This window comes from Siniperca chuatsi, linkage group LG3, assembly GCF_020085105.1.
Source record: "Siniperca chuatsi isolate FFG_IHB_CAS linkage group LG3, ASM2008510v1, whole genome shotgun sequence".
Classification (NCBI taxonomy): domain Eukaryota; kingdom Metazoa; phylum Chordata; class Actinopteri; order Centrarchiformes; family Sinipercidae; genus Siniperca; species Siniperca chuatsi.
Window position 1 is genome coordinate 31943072 of NC_058044.1, and position 24536 is coordinate 31967607.

The 24536-nt window shown below is 43.2% G+C and overlaps 1 protein-coding gene across 1 annotated transcript in view; it reads left to right on the forward strand.

The window, feature by feature from the left end:
• The first annotated feature begins 3546 nt into the window (after window positions 1-3546).
• Window positions 3547-24536, forward strand: part of zdhhc5a (zinc finger DHHC-type palmitoyltransferase 5a) — a 37255-nt gene continuing 16265 nt past the window's right edge. The window contains 4 exon segments of the mRNA XM_044191716.1: window positions 3547-4064; window positions 13169-15443; window positions 21171-21292; window positions 22031-22188. Of these exon segments, the coding sequence (XP_044047651.1) occupies window positions 15280-15443; window positions 21171-21292; window positions 22031-22188 (444 nt within the window). The 5' untranslated portion in view covers window positions 3547-4064; window positions 13169-15279.

A 24536-nucleotide genomic window follows, 5' to 3' on the forward strand; every position in this document is an offset into this window, starting at 1 on the left:
TATTACATCATATGAAGTGTAAGTGCGCATGAGCCACAAGCATGCTGCCTGTTGCCGTAGCTCCGTTTCGTCGTCTTACTTTTTTCAACTTTTAGCTTTCCTTTTTCTTCCGAACTTGGGTAACTTGTAAGTATAATTTAAACTACACTCTTTACAAAAATGAGAGTAGAAAGTGTTTTAGTACTTTTTTCGCCGTGGAACTTCTCCTACTACTCAGTCAGGGCACCGCTGCAGATCAACTGTTTGGCCGCATTGTTTACACCAGGGAACAGCTGATCACGCTGAAGCCGAGCGGCATGGCGCCCAGGACAACCGATGTCCCGCGGTAGCCCGGAGTCAGACAGAGTTCCGTGAGTGTAGTTTCATGTGCTTCTCAGAGACATGGCTACACCAGGATATCCCGGATCATAACGTTTCCATCGATGGCTTTCAGACTGTCTGGGCCAGGGATCACACCGGGAGCGGTAAGCGGAAAGGTAGCGGGCTTGCTGTTCTGGTCAACAACAGATGGTATAACCCTGGTCACATTACTATCAAGCAGAGTATCTGTAGCCCGGACATTGAACTGTTAGCTGTGGGACTCCGGCCATATTATCTGCCATGTGAATTCTCACATGCCATTGTTGTGGCTGTTTACATCCCCCCCTCTGCTAACCCGGCATTGGTGTACAACGCCATTCACACCACCATAGCACAACTCCAGACTCAACACCTGAGTGCACTCATATTAATCTCGGGTGACTTCAACCATGTCAGTGTTTCAACAACACTGACTAATTTCACCCAGTATGTGAATTGTCCTACTAGAGAGGAGAGGACACTGGACCTGCTGTATGCTAACGTGAAGGATGCATACAGCTCTTCCCCCCTCCCCCCCGGATAGGTCAGACCACAACCTGGTTCACCTCAAACCCTGCTATGTGCTGCTGGTCAAAAGGCAGCCTGCAACCACAAGGACAGTGAGTAGATGGTCAGAGGAGGCCTGTGACAAACTGGGATGCACTCTGTGAGCCTCATGGAGAGGACATTGATGGGCTCACTGAGTGCATCACTGGCTACATTAACTTCTGTGTGGACTGCAATGTCCCAACTAAGACGGTCCATTGTTACCCAAATAACAAACCGTGGGTAACAAAGGACATCAAAGACATCCTGAATGCCAAGAGGAGGGCATTTACTGATGGTAATAGGGAGGAGTTGAGGGCAATCCAGGCCAACCTGAAGGTGAAGATCGGGGAGGCCAAGGAGAAGTACAGGAGGAAGCTGGAGCTGAAACTCCAGCAGAACAACATCAGAGAGGTCTGGAGCGGCATGAAGAGCATCACTGGCTTCAGGCCGACTGGAAGCAGAGGAGTTGAAGGCAGCTTGGACAGGGACAATGAACTTAATCTTTTCTTTAACAGATTCGACACACCAGCTCCTGCTCATCCCCCCTCTAACTCAGCTGCTGTCGGCCATCAAGCTCAAGGGAGAGTCCGACTCCACCCTCAACTGGCTATCAGCCTAACGGCCCTCTTCACACTACTAATGACTCCCCCCTCCCCCGCCTGTAACCTCTGCTGTGTGCCTGACTACTGACCAGGTGAGAGGACAGCTGATGAAACTCCACTCAAACAAGGCTGCAGGGCACGATGGAGTTAGCCCCGGGGTGCTTAAAGCCTGTGCCCCCCAACTATGTGGAGTCCTTCAACATATCTTCAACCTGAGCCTGAGTCTTCAAAGGGTCCTTGTTCTGTGGAAGACATCTTGCCTCGTTCCTGTGCTGATGACGCCGCGCCCCAGTGGCTCCAAGGACTACAGACCGGTGGCACTGACCTCCCACATAATGAAGACTCTGGAGAGACTGGTGCTGGAACAGCTGCGGCCCATGGTCAGACCCCTCCTGGACCCCCTTCAGTTCGCCTACCAGCCCCGGCTGGGAGTTGAGGATGCCATCATCTTCCTGCTGAACCGCATCCACACCCACCTGGACAAGCTGGCAAGCACGGTGAGGATCATGTTTTTTGACTTCTCCAGTCATGTTTTATGAGTCTGTGGTGGCCAGTGCTATCCTGTATGCTGTTGCATGGTGGGGCAGCAGGTTGAGGGTAGCGGACGCTAACAGACTCAACAAACTGATCCGTAAGGCCGGTGACATTGTGGGGGTGGAGCTGAACTTTCTGGTGGTTTCTACAAACAGTAGGTAATCTTGAAACAACAATCAGCTGTCCCATACACCTAAACCAATGACCGGAGCAAATAGATCAAGGATGGAGAAAACCCACAGCCACTCTCACCTTGCCAAAACTTCCTTTGCAGGGATTATTAAAAGAGTGTGTATTGGCAGCATGCATACAAGCCAGAAAGGTGTCCAACAAAAATGTATGATATTGGTTTTGTGTTAATTCATTGTATTTATGATTTGTATCATGTGTTACTTTGTAAATGTGTAAAAGTAGGAACCACTGTCACCCATACTGAAACAGAATGGTACACAGTGTCAAGACAACACTGTAATTACCTTTTAGTGGCTAAAGCAAAAACAGGAGTATGTAAACGACACAATTCCGTGACTCTAGATCTAACCTTTAATATCGCTTGTTGGGGAGACGTTGCCTCCGACACTTTGATTTCAACCGCAATACTCAAAGACGCTTTACACAATAAATAAAAGATACTAGAGAACTACAGGCACAGTGACCAGTAACTCTATGAATATGGACAGGTAAGTATTGTATTAAAATAAACTTATCCTTTAAGACTCAGGCCTTTGCACAGTTTTATATGGAGGCACACAAAAACAGTTTTCTTTGTTCGATCCTCTATGGGAAACAGGTCATCACAAAATCATCCATTGTTTTTTTTTTGCCATGATTGCCCCTTTAGTTTAAGAGCTTTATGGACTCACATGCCAACTGCAAGGGGTTTCAACACACACACACACATTTATGCACACACATAGTCACAATCCAATTCCATGTGTGATTTCCTGGTGGTAGGATTTCACATTTGTTATTGTTTTGAGATGGTGTGTGTGTGTGTGTGTGTGTGTTGATGAGGAGCTTGGTTGTGTGGGTTTATCCTCATAGCCCCAGCTGTCATATTTTAATCTCCCCTTTGTGTAGCCAGTGTGTGTGTTTAGGGTGTGTGCATGTGTGCATGTTTATTCTCATTATATGGGCACTGAGGCACTTACAGTGTTGTGCACTTGTAAACACACACACACACACACACACACACACACACACACACACACACACACACACACGTTAACTGTGTCAGTGTGTCACATGAGAGGATTAAAACCTCATGTCAGAGACAGTTTATGTGCCAACCATGCTTAGTGACAATAAAATATATTACCAAGGCTTTATTATCTATTGCAACTCAGTCAACAAGCCCGGACTGTGCTTTGCTGTGCTGGGGAGTACATTTAATCACGATTTAGTGCAATCATGACGTTCATTGTACGGGAGGCGGGGTCATGGCTGGAGAAGCAATAGAATACGCTTTCAGCTTGATTGACACCCTTGTCGTCCAATCAGTGCTATTTTTATTGCGACAATTCTGCTGTTGGAGATTGGCATCAGAGTTTTGTAGTAGGCTGACAAATATGTCGGTCTCTGGGAATCTCTTGGTCACCAATATTATGGATATATGAGAAGAGCACATAATTGTTTTGGGATTAGATTCACTTGTTTTTTTTTTCTTTTTAACTTCCGTATTGGCGGAGCGACCTGCAGACAGATGCTGGTTATTTTAAAGAAGTAAAAAAAAAAACAAGCAGCTTCCACCACTAGCTAACAGTTAGTTAAGCTAGCTGCCTGTAGTAAAATAACGTCAGATGTATCGGTGGCTGGCTAGCTAGCCAACCATTTAACGTTATCTGTAAATTAGCTTGGCGCTGGGAGAGCTAGCCGCCAGAGCAAGACCCCTGCAGCTTGCTGGCACCGCCGAATGACTCGTATCGATAATAATGGATGTAACGACTGCTGGTTATAATCCCAAGAGGAAATAACGCGACCAAGACTGGCACATCTCATTCACCGTTTTTGGACCCAGAGCCATTGTAAAACCCCTCACAGGTGAGGGGAATTGTTAGCCTGCTGCTAGCCAGGGCTAACCCATGGAAACCTGAGTAGCTTAAGGCTAGCTAATGTTAATGTTACATGGAAACGAAGCTCATACAGTATACTGTGCCTTACCAATCACACTATTTATCGCCTTAATCATGAATCGTCTTTACTTTGGTTTAATACTTATGTGTAATTCATTTTCTTTATATCCTGACCAAGCTTGCTATAGCTAGAATTCCCATTATCGTACTGCTGCTGTGACTCATTAGCGTTAGTTGTCTCCACCCTACTTTCATTTCATCATTATGGATAGTCTGCATTATAGTCAGCTACCGTTAACGGAACGCCGGAATTAAAATGGAATTTTGCTCCTCACACCAGGTCTGTAACGTTATTATCGTCCCCACCCCGTCTTCAGTATTGCCCACTGTCCAATGTTAGTTGGATATCTTTCACTTGTATGCACAGAACGTTATGCCAAATTCTATTTACTAAATATGAGTGGGAACAGCGGTTTTGCTTATCGGTAATGAAACCCAGAAGCCACTGTCCGGTTATATTCGCACGCCTATTAACAGAGTGGATCCCACACGGATCGAGAAAAGGGTTCAAATATTGAGTTGAAACATGTACATTTGCTTATCACAACCGCCACGCTCATTTTCGGTGTAGTTGGCGTCATGTTCTATCCGTCTTGAAAGAGGATGGCTCATCCTTGCGGGCTGACTCGTGTCCACTGAGCTGTCAAACCAAGCGCTGCTGGGCCGCTTGACTGAACCAGTTAAGGGTTGCCTGTCACCTGGCTCAGCTGTGTCTATAAAGACCCTCTACCTGCATCTGAGACGTTAGTAAGCTATTCCATTCAAACCAGTTATTTTCAACGCTGCAGTATTCATTGAAATGGCAATCCAGAATTGGAGACTCGTGGTCAGGAAATTAGGTTGTTGGCATCTATGGGTAAAAGCCATCATTTTGCTGGTTTATTGCATATACCAAGGCTGTAACTGCTGTTGTTACAGCGCTGCCGTGACTGCAGCGGGCCATACACACCCAGCATCTGGGAATAAAAGTTCCGGGTACTTTGGGTGTAAGTACTGGCAGTGCTGTAGGTGTCGGTGTAAGAAGGTGCCACTGTGTCTGAGGTTTTCTAACCTTTACAGCATTGGAGGGTAGAGATTTTGCCTGATAGAGTAAGGAGGCACAGTGTTTCAGCTCAAGATGGGTGTATTAATCAGATCCCATGGAAAGGCCTAATGATTAAATGAGGAAATAACTTATCTAGGAGGAATAATCTTATATCTTTGTGGATCTTGAGGAAATGCAAATAATGCTTTGTATGTTCAGAAGTGAATTGAGAGCACTTAATAAGGTAAAGCATCTCATATTATTGCTTTCAGAAATGCAAGCCTTGATTTTTGCAGCATGTCAAAGCAGATGTATCCCTTATCATACAGGAGTGTATGTTCAGTTTTGGGCATCATGCCACTTGGAGGTACCAGGTCCATTTGATAGTAATAAACTTACTGTTGGCATTGACATGTCATCATAACGTGGCCCACTATGACAGCCTGCCAAGTTTAGGCAAATATTTGGTAATAAACAAGAAGCAAGAACTTTCCTGCTAGTTTGCATGGCAGGGTGTGTGTGTGTGTGTGTGTGTGTGTGTGTGTTTTATCAGATCCCCTCCACACCTGAACATTGAGCTTGGGTTTGTTAAGCCCATTCAAAGAGTAGATTTTCTTTTAATTTCTTAGTTTGAAGAATGTTTGGTTTGAGAAGGCTTCTACTTTAAGCCCGTGATTTAAAAAAAAAAAAAAAAAAAGTGGGTAGAAAATGACTACAGACACACACTTCCTTTTCAGGATGGCATGATCAAGATTTGTTCCCCAAATCTCAATCCGAAAACAGTAATACAGATGAAAATAGGACTGCATTAAAAATAATATTTGACAGTATTACTGGGTGACAAAATAATTATTGATACAATACATTAACAGTACAAAATAAAGATTATATATTTATCAAATGCTTATTTAAATATTGAAAAATTATAATGACTAATCATACTGTTCTATGTAAGCTAATCATATAGTTAAGGGATTGATTTCTTTGGGTTTCTCAATGAGATATAACTGATTTGATGTACAGGCTGATATGCTGGGCTCCGTGTTGCCTATTACGACCCACCATAGCATGTACAGAATGATGAGCGCAGATAACAAGGAGCATCGCTCTTGTTAAAGCTTGAGTGCAGGACTTTTACATATAAATGAACATCCGTTACATTCAAGCCCTTGCCAAACAAGTTCATACAAAGCTGATCAAGCCTATCACCGCCAGGTAAATCTCTCTGTATTTGGCAGTATAATGGAGTTTTTAATTCTGCATCTGGAAAGTATTCCCAGCGCTTCACTTTTTCCACATTTTGTTATGTTACAGCCTTATTCCAAAATGGAGTAAAGTCATTATTTTCCTCAAAATCCTACAAACAATACCCCATAATGACAACGTGAAAGAAGTTTGTTTGAAATCTTTGCAAATGTATTAAAAATGAAAAAAAAAAAAAAATCCCATGTACAGAAGTATTCCCAGCCTTTGCCATGACGCTCAGAACTGAGCTCAGGTGCGTCCTGTTTCCACTGATCATCCTTGAGATGTTTCTGCAGCTTGATCGGAGTCCACCTGTGGTAAACTCAGCTGACTGGACGTGATCTGGAGAGGCACACACCGGTCTGTATAAGGTCCCACAGCTAACAGTGCATGTCAGAGCACAGACCGAGCCATGAAGTCCAAGGACTTGTCTGTAGACCTCCGAGACAGGATTGTATCGAGGCACAGATCTGGGGAAGGGTACAGAAACATTTCTGCAGCATTGAAGGTCCCAGTGAGCACAGCGGCCTCCGTCAGAAGTTTGGAACCACCAGGACTCTTCCTAGACCCGGCCCGCCCGGTCAGACCTTAGTCAGGGAGGTGACCAAGAACCCGATGGTCTCTCTGACAGAGCTCCAGCGAGCGAAACCAGGCACCGTCATCACCTGGCCAACACCATCCCTACAGTGAAGCATGGCGGTGGCAGCATCGTGCTGGGGGGGTGTTTTTCAGCGGCAGGAACTGGGAGACCGGTCAGGATCGAGGGAAAGATGAGACATCCTTGATGAAAACCTGCTCCAGAGCGCTCTGGACCTCAGACTGGGGCGACGGTTCATCTTCCAACAGGACAACGACCCTAAGCTCACAGCCAATGAATTTAATCCATTTTGGAATAAGGCTGTAACATAACAGAATGTAGAAAAAGTGAAGTGCTGTGAATACTTTCCAGATGCACTGTATGTTGCATCATTTCCACACCCCATCAGCAACGATGTGGAAGCGGGGAGCAACCCAGATCCATGTAGAGAGCTCTGTAATTCCAGCATTCCTGTTGTGTTTTTTTTGTTTGTTTTTTTAAAGGGTCCATTGGCGAGAATGTTTATTATTGAGCATTGTTTATTGAGTGTATAGTTTGTGTAATTACTCTCACTGCCAGAAGGGGGAGACAAAGGTTCTGCTCTCCAGCTTAACTACACTCTGTAAACTTGGTTTATTTAGTTCTGTGCGAATGGGCTTAATGTGACTTCACTGGTGGTGGTATACAGGTGGTGATTAGAAAACGGGGGGGAAAAAGCTTCAGAAACATCCTTCTGCCTGGAAGTTTAACTGGGTAACCATTTTCAAAAAAATTAGGTCAATTCCTTGACGAAAGTGTCTCTGAATGAACTAAATTATTTATGAATAACAGATGATAAAAATGATCATTAACTGCAGCCCTACTGGAGACATAGTTTTCAGAGTTTGGACACAGGGTACACAAATTGCGCTGTAGACCTGCTGTCAGAGGAGATTTTTTTTTATTTTCTTTGACTTTGAGTTTGAAAAGGTTGTAACATGATACACATTGGCAGGGAGAGAGCAGTTAATGCTGATGAATGGGGCAGCAGCAATAGATTAAGTGTAGGAAGACAGGTCTATCCATCATGCCTTGCCTGAACAGGTGCACTCATCTGCTTATTCATTGAAGGGTTCAAGTCTTGAGTCCATAAAGTGAACTGTGGACAGGGACTGTGTCTCTCTGGCTGTCTTTGTCTCTGCAGTGCAAACAGCTTTCTCGGGTTAAGCTGCTGAGCTGTGAGTGCTCTGTGATGAATCAAAGATAATGGAGAGAGGCAGGTGGCAGCTTTACTGAGACTTTGGTCCTGCAGAGCAAAAGTGTTCTTGTTGATGACACTATACAACACAGTGTCTTATGGTTTCCTGCAGAGGATCCCTTGTAGTAAAGGCTCAGTGCTATTTACATATGCAGTGTATGCGCTCTGATGGGTGTAGTTTGTTGGAATCCTATCAGACTCAGCTGATACATACTGCACACAACTAACATGAACAGCTTGTTTGGATCATGAAAATACCATAAATGTTTTGTGATCCAAGTTACTTTTACAATAAGTGATTAAAAATGAAGTGTCAGACACTCTGGACTTTGATGCATCTTTATCATCAACTAGAGCTCGATTGATACTGGATGTTTATGGCCAATACTGATATTTGGAAATCTGTTAACAATATATCGGCTGATATTAGTAGTTAGTGTTTTTTTGAACATGAGCACATAACATAAACAGACATCCTTGATACGGATCCCTTAGGACTTGTGTCCTTATAGCGTTTTTTTCTGGCTGAAAGGCGCTGGGAGCGCTGGGATGAAGCGCTTGTGCAGTGAGAGGAAAAAAACGCTACGGTAAAGGTTCTGTATACGAGATTTTGAGCATTAATTTAACATTGAACATTCTCTGTTCTTTGTTTTGGTAGCCGGTCTGGCCGTGCATGCATGTTAGTGCATGTGAGTCCCTCCCTGTGAAACTGTTGGCATTGAGGAGAGCGATAGAACGGCTGTTTCTGGTTAAACTAAAAAGATCTTACTCTTTAACAAAAAGGTCTGTCTCTGTAGGAATCCTTTCCTTAACGTTGTCAGACACTTAGAATAGAACAATCTGAGCCTGTCAGTGGCAAAAACAAGCACTTTTAGTGGACGTACTTTGACGGCGCATTTGTCCCCAAGGATTACTTTGCAGCCATGGCTGACTTTTCATCTAACTCTGTGAATTAAGGGTTTATTTCGACCAAACCAGAGTTGGTGATTGTTGGAACGCTGGAAAGACTAACAAAGACGATTTTGGTGAGTTTTATTTTGTTTCTGTCCAGTTTGAATGAAGTGTGTTTTACAATTTTCTGTGAGGTAAAATGACTGCTTTTCTCAATGGAATCTGGTGGGCCGTAGCGCCCATTTGTTTTGGTCTGAGATGCTGGTGCTCTAGTGCGACATTTAGTGGCAGTGAATGTCGCTTACAGCTCCTTTTTAACAGCGGGTTGACTACACAGCTGACAACAAGCTTACAATGCGTAGGGTGATAAAAGCACAACACTCACCGGCAACATTCAGAGTCCGGCTGATCTGCTCCCACTAATGGGCTTTTCTGTCTCTGTTATGATCGTTTCTGTCTGACATATAAAGTTCAGGATAGACAGACACGGCCAGAACAAGCTTCTCGCCCCATGTAATATATTATTGGTTGCCTGAAAGGGAGCGATAGTGACGACACTAGCGCCTTTCTGAAAAGTTCAGAGATTTTCAACTAGAAGCGCTCGGAGCGGCCACACAAAAAAGTCGGAGCGCTAGGTGCAGCGCTTTTTCTCTAGGTGGCCGCATGCTGCCGCATACGCTCTCTCCTCATTGTGAACAATTGAAAAAAAGACACTGGCGCTCAGAAAAATACACTATACTGTGTATAGTACAAGTAATGGTAATAGACATACCCAGAAGCAGCCGGATACACAATATTCATCAGATATATACTGTATAGACAGTAGTATAAATGTGAATACTACTACGGCTATCACCATGATGCGGAGTTTAGCAAGGTGACAGCTGAGGGGAAGAAGCTGTTCCTGGGCCTGCTGATCCTGGAATGGAGCTTCCTGTAGCATCTCCCAGAGGGGAAGAGGAGTGAGAGGTGTCCCTGATGATGCTGTGCTCCCTCTGCAGACGTCAGCTTTCGCTGAACAGCCTCAATGGTTTGGAGTAGAGAACCAGTGATGTGTTGGGCAGTTTTCACCACCCTCTGCAGTGCTTTCCGGTCCGAGACAGAGCAGTTGCCATACCAGGGCTCAACACTAACTTTTTTTAAGTCATCAACTTTTGGTTGCCAAAACTGAAAATATGGTTGCCATTTATACTCACCTTATATTTGAGTAATTAAGTAACTATATAGTTATATCTAAGCTTAATAATGAAAATTTTTAAAAGCTTTATTACAGTAACTGAACCGAAGTTTGTGTTTTATCTCATCTTTATCTTGTGTCCACCCTCAATTCCTGGTACAAAATACCAGCGTTCGTTTGTGATGTTGACGGGTTAGTCGAACTTTTCACCCCGTAGTCGAACAACTTAATGTGCTTTGCCATTATCTCTGAAACAGATGCCTGTGTGCACGCGAATAAACGCAAGTGCAGCGTTGTCTGGTTCCGGTTCCGACTGTAACAGCAATATTTAAATATCAATAATACAACAAATATTAAAAATGTATTTATTTTGGGGTGCACGCTTTGCTGTCCCTATTTTTTATATGTTAAAAAGTAGGGGTGTCATGATTCTCCAAATCCATGATTCGATTTGACTTTCAATTTCAACGTCACTATTCAATTCGATTTTTAATTTTTATTTTTAGCACTGACAGCTATGCCATTGTTACTATCGTCTGTCAGTAAAGAAGTTCTCTGCTCAGTTAAGACTTTCTTGGTTTCCACAATTACTCTACAGAATTGGAGTTCCGAGAATTTAGACAGGGTGAAAACTCTCTTCAGAGTTGCAGCTTTGTAATTTGGCCCAGAACGTCCTCCGTTAGCTCCTGTCCTCCTGTAAGGACGGGCGGCCTAACAAACGGCGGACTTTTTTGATGCGCTTCCATGCGTTGGCAGGCTAGCGACGGACACTCTCGGACAGTCTGACCACTTCCCTGTGTGTGTCCCTGGGTGTCTCGAAAACTGCAGCTGCATGCTACCAGTAAGCTACGCTGTGTCTCTTTGAAGTGTTTTTTCTCCGGACGCGCTAAAATAGCGTGGGTGGAGAGAAAAAAATATACTGGGAGAATCGCCGATCCTGCGTTTGATTTCCACTGATGGAAACCAGGCCAAGAATTTGTTGCTGGTTTCTCCAAATGGTTGCCAATGGCAACCTGGCAACCGTTACTGTCGAGCCCTGCATACCATACTGAGATGCAGTTGGGAAGGATGCTCTCGATGGTGCAGCAGTAGAAGTTCACCAGAATCTGAGGAGACAGATTGGGAAGAAGAGATGCTGGTGAGCCTTCTTGACCAGGGTTGAAGTGTTGAGGGTCCAAGACTAGTCCTCAGAGATGTGGACACAAAAGAAACTTGAAGCTGGAGACACGCTCAACCTCTGTCCCGATTTTACAGATTGGGGTGTGTGCGGCGCCTTTGGTCTTTCTGAAGTCCACAATGAGCTCTTTGGTCTTCTTGGTGTTGAGGGCCAGGTTGTTGTCGGCACACGCTGATCTGTCTGCAGTAAGCTAATATCTGCCGATATTATGCCGATCAGCCTGGCCAGTGTGGTTGCTTTGTCTGCACCACAGTTCAGTTCACACCAGCCCAAACTGGCAAATGCACCCTGAGCTAATAATAGTGCTTAGATAAGAGACGGGCAAGAAACATGAGCAGTCAGAATATCAGAATCCTGAGCTGCTCAACGTATTCGGAAGAGAAAATGAATGTATACAGTAAAATTATTACCTGGCCATTGTAAACATCCATCACACTTGACAAACCCACTTCCTGGTTCAATTTTGGCTTATAATAAGTGTAAGTGTAAGTGCTCTACCACCATACAGTAAATTAACATATTCGGTCCTTATGAAAGACAGCTACTGAGTGATGGTCCTTTTCGACCAAAACCTTCCAGGGACTATGGAACCAGAAGAACTACTCTCAGGAACTGAAAGTCCCTTCTGCACATTCCTGTTTGCGTTTCCACTGCATCTGAGGAAAAGCGAGGATTAGACAAATTACACCTGTAATGGATTAAAAAATTACGGCAGCATTTGCAATGTAAATTTCATGAGGAATCAACAACACAGTGGTTGTGGTGTTCTTTGTATTTACTGTTGTGTGATTCTGCTGTTTGAATGGATGCAGTGAATGAATAAAAAGAGAGAGAGTGACATTTAAAGGAGGCTCAAACTCCAGAGCATCACGGTGTCTCCACAGTACAGTCTGCTTAGTGTTTGATGTTTTTTTATTTCTGCGTTAGAATGTGACTGCCATGTCTATCAGCAAATAAAGTCTTATGTCTCTCCTGCACTCACTGTCTCTCATCGCCACTTCCTCTCTCTCATTCACTCTCGACGCTCGACTGCCTCTCTAACTTTTTTTTTAAACTAGTCACGAAGCCGACAACATAACTTGTTTTTAACGTTATTAAACAAAATGTCTGCCTGGATAGTTCCAAAACCATCTTAAAGCACTACGCACAACTATCCTACACAAACTGAATTCAGTCCCTGGTTCCTGCAGTCGAAACGCAGGTTTAGTTCCTCAAAAGGTTCTTGGGTTCCCCTGGGAAAGTTCCTGTGGTGGAAACGCCCTAAAACATTTGTCCTCTTAGAGTCTTTTGGTTGTAAGCAGGCGCTTTTAACAAGAGTTGTCTAAGGAATTAGTGTTTCACCTAGAATTGTTATCAGGCACTGGTGATTGTTGGGGTTTGGTTTGATTTCTTAATTTGCATTGTGTTAATGAAAGTGAATGTAGATAAGTGAGTAGTTGTGCAGCAGCAGCTCAGAACCAAAATCATGTGTAGAACAGTGTAATAAATACAAAAACACAATATTGGCATCAAATACCAGACTTTTTATCATCCTTACTGTGTGGATTGACTGCGCCTTATTGTTGTAGAGAGAATGGACAAAACATCTCAAATACACTACCTGTAAATGCTGTGAAAAATAAATGTTTATGTACTGGAGTATATCCACTGTCACCAATTCTTTCTTTCTCTCATTACATTGTAGGTGCAGCATCCTGACCGACCATCAGACTGGATTCACTTGTTTTGTGACCGAGGACGACCTGCTGAAGTTGATATTCTATACTGCCACCTCTGTGTTTCATCCATATACACAAAGCGATCCACATCGCGAACGAGGAGGCCACTGATCAGCACTAGATGGGGAAAATTGCTTGCATCCTGTTTTCAAGGTTGGAGAAAAATACTTCAAACCTGAAAAACCTCAAGATACAAATGGCCCTAGGAGTCTTCAACACATAAAAGCCACAGTTTTTCACATTTTTGTTGAGGTCATTTTTAGGACACTGCTCTGGAGAGGCTGTATCCTCCAAGGGATTGTTGTGGGAGGGTGTTATCCAAGCCTCAGTGCTCTCCGCTAGGGAAGGAAGCAGAGGGAAGGCCCTGGAAGTCCCTGGAGAAGAGGGCAAAAAAGAAAACGGCCTGTCTGACTCTGGGAGGCCGACGATTACATAAGTAACAGGCACGGTTGTCCACTAACACCATGGAACAAGGAGACCAGTGGGGGAACTGAGTTATCCTATGTTGCTATTGCTGGTTGCTATTTGAGATAATACCATCATCTATTCACACATAACCTCCAGCACTCCAGATCAACAGTGTAATTTTTGCTCTTTCTCACAAATTTAATTTACATGGATACTAATGGATGTTCGTCTGGATTTTCCCTCAGTTGTTTTGGAAAGACCCACACCATCACTTCTTGCTTTCTGTCTTCCAGTCACATCCCTGGTGCAGCTGGCAGGTGAGGTGGTTTGAATCAGCCACCGGCGGTGTTTAGGGATGCCCCGACACAGGAAAACCAGGCTACTCCACTGGCCCGCTTACAGACTGTTGTTTCTAACACGAGTCCTGGACTGAAAGCAAATTGTCTCCTTCTCTAACAGAGAGCAAGGGGTTGTCATTTTTTTATTTACAAGACTTTTTCTCACATTGCTACAGCTGCCCAGACTGCTGATCTCCGGGTGCTAAAAACTTTACGTGAATAGGAATCTCCATACATTTTGCTTGCACATACTTAGCTACAAACTGCCAATTTCCAATTGAGGTCTTGACCTGCACTTTTTCTAAGCTGAAGAAAGTCACAGAGGAAGGAAAATAGACAGCCAAGTCAGATTATCATCTCAGATTTCTTTCAAGATCTCCTCTCCATTTTCTCTTTCTTTCAGCCTCATTTCATCTCTTGCTGTTCCATCTTGTAAGTCCATCTCCTACCAAAGCAGGTCTACCTCTGTCAACTCTTGTACCTCACTAAACTCCCACTTATAGACCAATCAAGTCAAACTGGACCAGTTCAGATCAGGTGCAAGGTTCATCAGTTTAGCTGAGGTTTTCTGTCTGTCAGGATTTAATTGGACTTTCACAGCATTGCATCACTTAAGAACTAAATTATTGTGTTTTGACAGAAGGGTCCAAAAACCTTTTACATCTAAATAACAGCCATGTTTTTTTAAATTGCACTGTTATCATGATTTTCACCAAGCCTTTATTCACCTTGCTAAACAACAAGCAGATTTTCTCTTTTTAGACAGATTTTACTCTTGTGGAAAGAGATCTGTAAGAATTACCATTTTCTAATGGCTTGTAGTTGTTATTGATTGACATGTTGGGTAGAACAGAGTCAAACTAGTGTTGTGTCATTTATCTCCAGCTCTGTAAGAGAGAACTGTCCGGACACCTCTTCCTCTTTACAATCTTTGGCTTATTTGTTGATCCTGCCTTCCCACCTGTTTTTCTGGCTGACAGGAAAACAAGGCTTTAAAGCAGAGTGACTTGTAAGCTTCTTTTAATCTCACACACATAGTAGATCAGGATTGACCAAAGAAACAAGAAAACAAGTGTTCGCTCCTCCTCCCATCTCAGTGTGGTGATGCAGAGGAGTGTTTTCCTCTTTTCGACGTGAAAGAGGAAGCCCTCAACTATCCCTCCATCTCTTTTGTATCTCACCTTTACATTTTCTTTTCTTTTTGCCAATCCATCATTTCTACCCCCAAACTACAAATCCACTCAATACACCTAAAGACTGAACTCTGAATGACAAATTCCGTGGCATAGCAGTTGCTGAACAGACACACACACCATCACACACAGGAAGTGATGCCAGGTGGCAGCAGTAAGAGTGGAGGGCGGGGTCCATCCTCGTCACCCCTCCCCCACGCCGTGGTCCCGCCCAGCAGACCCCTGCGACCCTCCCGCTACGTCCCGGTGTCGGCAGCCACTTTCTTTCTCGTTGGCTCCACCACGCTCTTCTTCTGCTTCACGTAAGTGGCAACAGTGCATTGTCTCACACATATACAGGCCTGTTTATAAGCTGCAACGAAATAATTATTTCATCTCACAAACAAAAATATATCATAACAAACATTAGTGATAACAGAGGAGGGCCTTGTTCTTTGTACATGGAAAACAGATCGCTTGATTAGATTGGTGATTATTTGACACAACCCTTGATTGTTTAGCTCTGGAGCTGTCAGAAGAAACATTTACAATGGGTCAAATGACTATGTACAGACACCTTTCACATTGTACATAGTCATTTGAAAGAGAATATTGATTAATGCATCTCTAAGGACTATGTCAGTGTGGTGTTTACAACTTGTTCCACTGTTCCTGAGTGGCAAAAAAAATCAGTTAATGCAACTTTAAGATCAAACCAGGCTTGTTCACAATAAGCTGGGTCACTTTTGAAGTTGAACTCTATCCTTTCCTTAGAGGAATTAGAGAGAGAAATGGTGATTGAGACATCATCTAAAGAGTAAAATATCTAGACATGATAACATAGGCTATACAGTAAGTAGTTCAATTGTGCAGTAGAGCAAGTGCAAATTTAGTTTGGGATAGCATTAGCAAAACAAATGTACCAGAAAACAGTATTTTAAATATGACATTTGATGCTTATTTAATCTGGGTATGGGTATCAATTCTAGTCAAATCTGAGTCAGGGTCATAAATTGTAATTAAATTTATATATAAGTATTATTATCTCCGCCATGCGTTTGGTTGTGTCTGCAGTTAATCTCGCATACTACTGGACTCATCAGCTTAATATTTTTTTTGCACATTTATGACTGTATGCTCAAGGACCTCTCGTGGGTGCGGTGATTGACAATTTTTGACTGCTGTGTTTTATACCGCCATTGACTGCTGACTCCTCACTCCTCTTAACTGGCTGGTAGGGGCAGAGTATTCGCCTTTTTACAATATGCGTTACGACATGGCAAAGTAGTCTGTTGCAGGCCACATTTTGGCCTTTGTTGTGGCTCTAAAACTGACATCCATAGAAAAGTTTGGTCTCATCTTGAACCGGAGCATCTGCAGATTAATTCCATACCCAATATGTTAATGATCCACTAAAGTTAGACGCCATACGAGATAAATAAATACCCGTTTTTGTTATGATTGGCTGTACATCGGAAAGTGTACTGTATAAAAAAAAAAACTAAAAAAAAACCTCTGTCCTTCACCCTCCGCGGGTGGTCTCATCCTTCGAGATTGGGTCTTTAGGCCTGGGAGCTTGAGGGTTCTGCGCAGTATCTTTGCTGTTCCCAGTACTGCACTCTTCTGGACCGAGATGTCTGGTGTTCTTCCAGGGATCTGCTGTAGCCACTCCTCCAGTTTGGGGGTCACTGCCCCGAGTGCTCTGATGACCACGGGCACCACTGTTGCCTTCACCTTCCAAGCCCTCTCCAGCTCTTCTCTGAGCCCTTGGTATTTCTCTAGTTTCTCATGTTCCTTTTTCCTGACGTTGCCATCACTTGGTATTGCCACGTCAACCACAACGGCTTTCCTCTGCTGTTTGTCCACCACCACAATGTCTGGTTGGTTTGCCATTACCATTCTGTCAGTCTGTATCTGGAAGTCCCACAGGATCTTGGCTCGGTCATTCTCTACTATCTTTGGAGGTGTTTCCCACTTTGACCTCGGGGTTTCCAGTCCATACTCCGTGCAGATGTTCCTGTGTACTGTGCCAGCCACTTGGTTATGGCGCTCCAAGTATGCTTTCCCTGCCAGCATCTTTCATCCTGCAGTTATGTGCTGGATTGTCTCAGGGGCCTCTTTGCACAGCCTACACCTTGGGTCTTGTCTGGTGTGGTAGATCTGGGCCTCTATTGCTCTGGTGCTCAGGGCCTGCTCCTGTGCAGCCATGGTGAGTGCCTCTGTGCTGTCCTTCAGTCCGGCCCGCTCTAGCCATTGGTAGGATTTCTTGATATCAGTCACTTCAGTTATGTTCCGGTGGTACATCCCATGTAGGGGTTTGTCCTCCCATGATGGTTTCTCCTCTGGCACTTCTTTCTCTGTTCCCCATTGCCTGAGACATTCACTGAGCACGTCATCTGTTGGGGCCTTATCTTTGATGTACTTGTGGATCTTGGATGTTTCATCCTGGATAGAGGCTCTCACACTCACTAGTCTACGGCCGCCTTCCTTACGGCTAGCGTACAGTCTCAGGGTGCTGGATTTGGGATGGAACCCTCCATGCATGGTGAGGAGCTTTCGTGTCTTAACGTCTGTGGTCTGTATCTCTTCCTTTGACCACCTGATTATTCCTGGAGGGTATCTGATCACTGGCAGGGCGTAGCTGTTTATTGCCTGGGACTTGTTCTTGCCATTGAGCTGACTTCTTAGGACTTGCATTACTCGTTGGAGGTATTTGGCAGTTGCTGTTTTCCTTGTTACCTCTTCGAGGTATTCCAAGGTACTTGTAACCATCCTTAATGTCTGCTATTGTTCCTTCTGGGAGTGAGACCCCTTCTGTGTGGACTACCTTCCCTCTCTTTGTGACCATTCGACTACACTTCTCAAGCCCGAATGACATCCCAGTGTCAGAGCTGTAGATCCTGGTGGTGTGGATCAGTGAGTCGATGTTCCGCTCGCTCTTAGCGTATAGCTTGATGTCATCCATGTAGAGGAGGTGACTGATGGTGGCCCCATTCCTGAGTCGGTATCCATAGCCAGTCTAGTTGAATATTTGGCTGAGGGGGTTCAGACCTATGCAGAACAGCAGTGGGGACAGAGCATCTCCTTGGTATATGCCGCATTTGGATGGACACTTGTGCAAGTGGCTTGCCATTGGCCTCAAGGGTGGTTTTCCACAGCCTCATCGAGTTTGCAATGAAGTCTCTTAGAGTCTTGTTGATGTTGTACATCTCCAAGCATTCAGTGATCCATGTGTGTGGCATTGAGTCATATGCTTTCTTGTAATCAATCCAGGCAGTGCACAGGTTAGTGTCGGGGTTGCCTTGCATTCATTCTCGCCATGATCTTATCTTTCAGGTCAGTTGCTGCCTCGTTCAGCGTGATTGCACTTGTTGGGGCTTTGTACCCAATCTCCGGTTGGAGAGCCACCATTGGCTTCCCTCTGACCTGTTGTCCTGGCTCCCCCTTGCTGTAGCATTTGTGTTGTATCTCGTCAATCTCAAGTTGTGATAGCAGTTGCCGCTTGTGGATGTTGGAACACTGAGCTACTAGTTGCTTCGCCTTGATTGTGGGTTTCGAAGTAACCATTTACCATGTAACCCCTCTGACTAGGGTTACTGGAGTAGTAGCATTCCAACAGAGCCTTGTTATCGTATCTCACCCATCTCCGTCTTGTTCCAGTAGGCCATTTTTCATCACGGTGCTCTGGTTCCCCAGCACCTGACGCAGACCTTGTTTGGCCGGGCGATGTTAAATGGATTCAGATGTGAATTTGATACAGCATTCTAGTGAGGCTGACAGACGAAGAAGAACAACAAAAGGAAGACTTTGGAGTGGCCTAGTCAAAGTCCTGAAGAGAAGTGAAGGGAAAAGCAAGGTGAGCAGATTAAAATAGTTTGTGAGTCAACACTACAATAAGGTGGAGGATTAAGTAGAATTAAAATGGTGAAATGAGAAATAATTCACTAGAAATAGGGTAATGTATTCTTTCAAATTTATAATATTTTCAATAGACATATATATATATATTAATATTTCTCAGGATTTCTGTCATATCATCAAGACTATTGTTATTGCAGAAACACCCTGAAATATTGCGATATTATTTTAGGGCCATGTCGCCCACCCCTAACCCCTTGGACACCCAGGACGCCCCCAGCAGAACAGATATTAAATCTGCTGAGATGCAGAAGTGTAATATCTGTCCATTCTGTAACCAGGCTGTGTCTGTTCTGCCTCAGTGTGGCCTTTAGCCCCGTGAGTGTTTCTGCTAAGTCAATGGTGTTATAGACATCACTAATCTTGCTGACACCTCACTCTGGAGTGGGTTTGTGTGTGTTTGTCAGAGAGTAAGAGTGTGAGAAGGGAAGAAATAACAGTGAAAATTAGGTGTGTGAAGCAGTTGTCTGTGGGAGAAACAACATGTATGTGGTTTAAATGTAAAAAAGTCAGATTGACAGATGTGTGTGTGTGTGTGCCCGCCTGTCTGTGTGTATTTGCGCATGCATATCTGTGTGTGTGTGTGTGTGTGTGGTCAATGTGGTGGTCAGTCAGCTCTGTGCTTCGGATTAGTGAGGAGAAAATAGGCCAACATCTGTCACCCTGACAAAAGCCCATCATCCAGTCTTTCACGGTTTCTTTCTCCCTGAGTCTGTTAGTGTTTGCATCGCTGCAGTCACTCTCATCTTCTCACTAATAAATTAATACAACTACACAAAAACCTTGATAACTATCTGAGAAATGAGGGAATAACACAAAAATAACAAAGAAACGTCTTTGGAGACCATAAAGCAGAAGTATGGGTGTAATTCATTTTAATATGTTGGCTTGTTATTTTTATTTGGAAAAAAATAAGCGGCATGAATATGGACAAAAAAATTTTGGTATGCATATAGTGAAATACTAAAAAAAAAAACTAACAACTAAATATCAGCACACAGTGTGAGCCATTACCAGGTTTATTTATTCCAAAAATATTTTTTGCAAAAACTCTTTTTTGGTCATTTGGACTGTTTTGTGGGGGTTGCCAGGTAGGAGTATCTCTAGGTAGTTTTAGTGACTAGCTTGCTAGCTAACAAGATGCAACATGTTAACTTGATAGTTTTGTAGTTGTTGGAAGCCACATTACCTTTTTTTTTTTTTTGTAGATCACAGACTGGTTAAATGCTTTATTTTTTGGTTGCATAGGTCCAATAACTCTTTTGGGTTAGGGTTATGAGGTAGGTAATGGTAACCAAAATAAATTTGGGTTGGTTCTTATTTAATTGTATTCATTTATTTTAGTTTTTTTCTATGGGTATGTCACTGAAAGTGAGTCAATGGATGGGGATAATGGAGAGGTCTGGTGATATTTTATATTTTTCTTACTGTCAACAAATCCCATAAAATACCAAATCAATAAATGTATTCTACTAACAAGTAGTGTGTATATATCTGTGCCATAGAGCTCCATTGTTGTCCAGGAACTATTAAAACACTTCAGTGAGCCAAACTGTTGCCATTTTCATAGATCTGCTTTTTCGTTAGGAACCAATAGGTGTGTGGCTGAGAGCCACAGACAGGGTAGAGGAGTCAGAGCATTGAGAGACAGACTAACACATTGTTGGTTTTGGTCTTTCATGGGACTTGTTGATAATAAAAAATAGAGAAAACCGCCAGCCATATCATTTTAAAAGGCTTGACCAATGATTCAGCTCACTTTGAATCATCCTACGCTTTTGCAGGTTTCAGCCTATGTTGTGATAACAGCTCTAAATCCAGGCTCATGTGAAATCATCTACAATCACATAAACCAACTCCCAGTTATCCACATATGGAGAACAATGCCCTGGACCTCTTTGTTCTGGATATGACAGATGAAATAAATACCAGTCTAAAGGTTAATATCACCAAACAAGCATATTTCTCAGAATGTCAGAGTGTTTTATTTACAATGATGATAATTATCAGTCTGTGAAAGGACCAACAAGTGGCCCTGCAGTTGACTTCCGGGGACCACAACCTCACTTTCATTACAACTGAACCATATTTCCTCTGAGTGTCAGGCACCGTCTTCTCTATTCGTGTTTCAGGTGTCCGTGGCTTTCAGAGCGTTTCTCAGTAGCTGTGCCCATCTACAATGGAGTCATCTTCCTGTTTGTTTTGGCTAACTTCTGCATGGCCACATTCATGGACCCCGGCATCTTCCCGAGAGGTGAGTGCATGGATGGTTGAATGTACTGTATGGTACTGTATGTGTGTGATGCTTTTCATTTGTTTCCAAATAGGTGACTAAATACTGTCTGCTGTATGTTTATATTGCTGTTGCTAAATGTTAATGTTGTTGGCTTAATTTTCAAAGTGTATACATTTCTTGCTGATCCACACACAAAGATGATTTCGTGTTAGAGCCTCAAGGTCTTATTTCCATTTTAATAACCTCTAAAAGATGAAAATGTCTCTGCTTGTGTCAAACAGGCAGATTCTTGGTGGATCAGTAAGGGGAGGGGTTGAGGCAGAAGTTAACAATTCAGAATATATTCCGTTTGAGTTTAAATTTAATCAGAGCTCACAGCAGTCACATTAACTGATCTACAACAATGGCTAATTGACTGACTAATTAATTAACTGACCTGTAGTTGATCTAGAAAAGGAGAAAACATGGTAAAGAATCTCCAAGTGTACAAGCAGGATATTGGTATCATCACAGATTTTGCACAAATCAATGATTTCCTGCAGTACTATGTAGGAATTTTGAATGTGTGAACTGTTAGAGTCTAGTGCCACAATTTTAATGAGAAATGGTACAAAAACACTGGTTTGATGTTAGGGTGTGTGTGTGTGTGTGTGTGTGTGTGTTTTGATGTCAGGGCTCAAATGTTCATTATAGTCAATTTTAGGGTTGTGTGTGGGCGTGTGATCATGTATGTGTCTTCTCTTCCCGTCTCTGCAGCCGAGGAGGACGAAGACAAGGAGGATGATTTCCGTGCTCCCCTCTACAAGACGGTGGAGATCAGAGGGATCCAGGTCAGGATGAAGTGGTGTTCAACCTGCCGCTTCTACAGGCCGCCGCGGTGCTCCCACTGCTCCGTCTGTGACAACTGCGTCGAGGTGTGCTCACACTCAGCCATTCACCGTTCACACATAATACAGACATTATTCATGTACACAGTCTCACATTCTTGTGACAGCAGGCATACCCAAAGTGTACTGGATTAATGTCAATAAATGATCAAAATGGATCAGGCTATATATAGCTGATACTACTCCATTAAAAACAGTTTTTTCTTTGTAGTATATGAATCATTTAAGGTGATCTATTTTGATCTTGGCACCAGGATCACGTAAAAACAAAGAGTACTTGTGTCTTTCCTTCATTCCTTGTTTCTTTTTACTTCAGCATGCTATAAAAATCAACTTTCAGAGAATTGAGACTTGACTTAGTTTAGTAATCCATCACCGTGGACTTGATGTCTGTTCTTATTGTTATCAAATTTGCTTAATGGTTCCAGGATAATGCAGTCGAAAGTCAAGTTTGACTTGGAAAAAGCCCACACTGCATCACACTATGATAACATAATGCAACATAGGTTTGCCAAAAAAAAAGCCTAATCTACAGGTTTAGGTATAGAGTGAATTATTGCTATCCATGTTATTCCCAGCCCCATGATAATTGTGTGAATTATGTGCGTAACCTCCGATTACTCCTTTCACTGCTAGTGAGCGATGTGTGGGAACACAACCTTAAATCACACTTTAAATGAGTTAATGTGATCATACCTCTGCCTTCTACTAGAGAGGGATTTGGAGAACAACCTAATATATAGTAGTAATAACTTATAAGTAAGTTAGCTTAGCGTAGCGTAGCTTAAATGTTCAGGGACAAGTTGTGTTGTTTGCGGCTGCACCAACAATCAAGCCAAACTTTGTCATTTTAACAACAGTGTGGAACCACAGTCTGTATATAAAGATGGACGACATGACAGCTCCCCAAAAGTGAAGCCAAAACATCTGGATCGCCCCCTGGTGGCTGGCTGCAGTGTAGGTCATAAACCCCGTCCCCTCCATTTTAGCAGATGGGACTTGAACCAAACTAAAAACTCAAAGTACACCTCAAATACATTTTTCCCAAAGATGGTTTCTGTCATTTTAGGTCGTTCTTATCACGCTGATGTATGTTCAAGTGTTCATTTTTCTGATAGGTTTGGTTTTAATTAGTTATTTCATGCTATAAAAAGGGGGTGTCACGTCATGATTGACAACTGAGGCCGGCTTGCGGTTGAGTCGGCCGGGTGTATGGGCGGGACCTCGATTACCGCAGCTCCAAATCTGATCACTACTGCGCAGAATCTGGCTCCAAATGACGTGAAAAGTGCATGATGGCAACTCCTGTATCCGGGATATTTTGGCTTCACTTTTGTGCAGTGGGAGGAAGAGGAGAGGCGCCATCCATTGTTATATACAGTCTCTGGAACACAAACCAAAAAAAGGAAAATGGATTGTTCCTGTCAGCAGTGTTACAGTTTCTACACCTACCAAAAGAAGATCCAAAACAATTGATTAGGCTCTATGTTTGCCCGCCTGACCTTATTACTATGGAAGTACCGATTGTTGCTTGCCATTCCTTTCGCCGGCTAAAATGACAAACAACGTTGGTGGAAGATCATATCAACTGTCGCTAATTAACATTAATTCCGTGAGCGAGGGCGCAGGGGGGACCACAAACATGGAATTTTCTCAAGACGTTTTAAGGGTATGATCAATGTAGCTAAACTAGCTAGCTAGCTACCTCTAAATATGGATCTGGCTGGGGATAAGTTAATTCACTTGAGGCAGTAAACTCAGTCTGGTTGCGTTTTTAAACCTTTTATTCTGTTGATGGGTAGACTTTATCTTTGTTTGATCTGTCACAGGACTAGCCTACGGTCCTAGCAGTCACTAGTCACCAGACACTAGACTCACTCACTGAAGACACAACTCACGTGCTACAGAGATGGAATCTCGGAAACGTAATCCAATAGCAAGCAAAGGTATCAGGATGAAGTAAACCGTTAACTTAATTTCCCAAATTCCCATTAGTTTAGTATATGCAACGTTAAGACCACTGAGCAGGATACATGGGGGGGCATAAACAAAACCTCCAAAAAGTGTTGTGTTTGATGTGTGCATTATTTCAAAAGTGGAGTCAGCTGCTATTAAATATATTTTCAATTACATAATTAATTTATTTATAAGTAATTTATTGGGGGGACAACTTCATGCCCCGCCCCGGATCTGCGCCCAAGTCCGTGAGTATCTTGATGGCAAGTTAAAATTTAACTTGGCTGTCGTTGAGTTTGTGTGCTCTATGCAAGTCTGTGTCTATAGCCAAAGATCATTTGTGAGAGAAAAACTCACCACTGAAAAACACCGCTTTAAGAGTGTTTCTGTATTTCCAGCAACACCAACAGAGTGAAATG